This window comes from Myotis davidii, unplaced genomic scaffold (genome assembly GCF_000327345.1).
Source record: "Myotis davidii unplaced genomic scaffold, ASM32734v1 scaffold1527, whole genome shotgun sequence".
Taxonomy (NCBI): domain Eukaryota; kingdom Metazoa; phylum Chordata; class Mammalia; order Chiroptera; family Vespertilionidae; genus Myotis; species Myotis davidii.
In genome coordinates this window covers 239,992-242,061 of record NW_006298269.1, presented here as the reverse complement: position 1 = coordinate 242,061, position 2,070 = coordinate 239,992, and the positions used below count along the sequence as shown (strand labels likewise).

The 2,070-nt window shown below is 53.7% G+C and overlaps 1 protein-coding gene across 1 annotated transcript in view; it reads right to left on the bottom strand.

Annotated features, from left to right (window-relative positions):
- Window positions 1-2,000: 2,000 nt before the first annotated feature.
- Window positions 2,001-2,070, bottom strand: part of HSD17B1 (hydroxysteroid (17-beta) dehydrogenase 1) — a 2,181-nt gene continuing 2,111 nt past the window's right edge. Inside the window, exon 6 of the mRNA XM_015570578.1 lies at window positions 2,001-2,065. Coding sequence (XP_015426064.1) covers window positions 2,001-2,065 — 65 coding nt within the window. The remainder of the gene's footprint in view (window positions 2,066-2,070) is intronic.

Below are 2,070 nucleotides of genomic sequence, written 5' to 3'. Positions count from 1 at the left end.
TTCAGAAAGGAAGGGAGAAATAGAAACATCAATGATGAGAATCATTGATCGGTTGCCTCATGCACGCTCCCTACTGGGTATGGAGCCTGTAACCCGGGCATGTGCCCTTGACTGGAATCAAACCTGGGACCCTACAGTCCACAGGCCGACACTCTATCCACCGAGCCAAACCAACAAGGGCCATGTGCCCTCAATCTTTAAGGCATATTTGGAAATTACCTTAGTCCATGCACTAGTAGGCCAAAACATTGAGACTTCGGTGCTTAGAGACAGAGGAAGATTTATTTGATTTGACAAAATTGAGAGGATGGGAGAACAAGATCTCTCAAATCCATCTCTCCCCAAAAGCAAAAAAGTAGGGACTTTTTATGTGGCTAGGGAGTAATGGAGGGGGAGTTTCAGGGAACTGAGAGAAGTCTGTGTTGCTTTAGTCACAGATAACTTTTTCCTGTATCAGACTCCTGGGTACCAGCAGCTGGTTATAGCTACCTTGAAGATATTCTTTCCTTCTGCAAAACAAACTCATAAATTATCTTCCTGCCTCTGAAGTGATCTCCTCCTGCATGGCAAAGAGATACCACATCAGCAACTTATTACTACATTCCTGAGAACTAAAGGGGTTGACCAAGAAGAATGGTTAACATTTGAACAAAGACCTAATTAAGAATTAAATTATTCAAGTCTAGCCACCAAAAATACTATGAGCATTAAAAGGGGCTCAGTTACAGGACTTCTTAGGATTATTAAGCGTATGGATATATGGGGGAGAGTGGTCCCCTTCAGTCGGCCTCATCATCCCGTCCCCACACAGTAACCTTGTGAGCACCTGCACATACACACACACTCACACACCCGGGCAAAGAGAACAGGCCCCATGCCTCAGAGCTGCGTGCCATCTTGGCCCTGACCCTTTCCTGTGGCCTCCCTGGATGCTGCCGGGACAGCAGACCCATTTGGGCCAGCAGGGCAGGAAAAGGGGTTGGGACGGGGTGGCTGAGGCCCCTTCTGGAACCTTCTCCCAGGAGCAAAAGCAGCAGGCAGCCCAGAGGCCCAGAGCAGATCATTACCTGGAGGTAGGGGCAGGTCAGGATGCAGCGCCTCCTTCCCCGAAAGTCCCCTACAAAGCTCCCAGAACCCTGGTAGATGGCTGGGTGCCCCCTATTCCCTCTTCCAGGCTCTGCAGCCAAGCCCCCTCCTAATCTGTCCCCCACTCCCCTCCCCTCCAGGGCACCCTGCCCCTTTCCTTTGCCTGCAACCTCTCACCTAGTTTCTGTCTGTTCACCCTCCTCCAGCACCCAACCTGGAGGAAGTTAGAAGGAGACCAGCTCCCCAGCCCTGCAGGCCTTTCGGTGGCTCCTGCCGCCCTAGCTCCTGCCGCCGGGTTCAGGAAGGAGGACAGACCACTGGGCAGAACAGCCAGGTCTGGAGCCTCAGCTAAACCTCCCGGTGAGAGGCAGCGCCTGGCTGGAGGGGCCGCTCCTGCTGAGTTTCGTTGAGGGCAGGGGGCACGGGGAGTGTGAGTGGGGCTGTCTCCTTTTAATTCATTTGGCCTTGTTTCTCTACAATCTGGTTTCCGCATGGGAATACAAGTACCAGACCTGCTATGAAGACCTCTATACCAGCACTTTCAGGCATGATCTCAATTAATTCTTACTATGACCCATGGCATAGGAATCATACCCATTTTACAGATAAGAAAACAGACTCAGAAAAGGTAAAACATTTGCCTGAGGTCCCATGACTAGTGGGGGCCAAGTCACACCCGGGCTTTCTCCCCGGCCAAGCTGCCTAACTCCTACCGCTGCAGATGGGAGCCGCGGACTTGAGGCGCGACCCTGGCCAGCGCGTTCCTCATTCTGGGAGGTTTCCAGGTCGGGGTAACCCGGGCTCACAACACGCCTGCGGCACCAGCCGGCGCAGTGCAGTCCCCCTCCACGCCCCAGAACCCCACCGCCCTGGGCTCGCAAAGGAGAGAGAGGGAGACCGTGGGGACCAGGCCTTTATTTCGGGGCAGCTGGAGACGCGCCGAACTCATGGCCGCCTAGTTCTCCGGCTCCAGCTCCGCCTGAG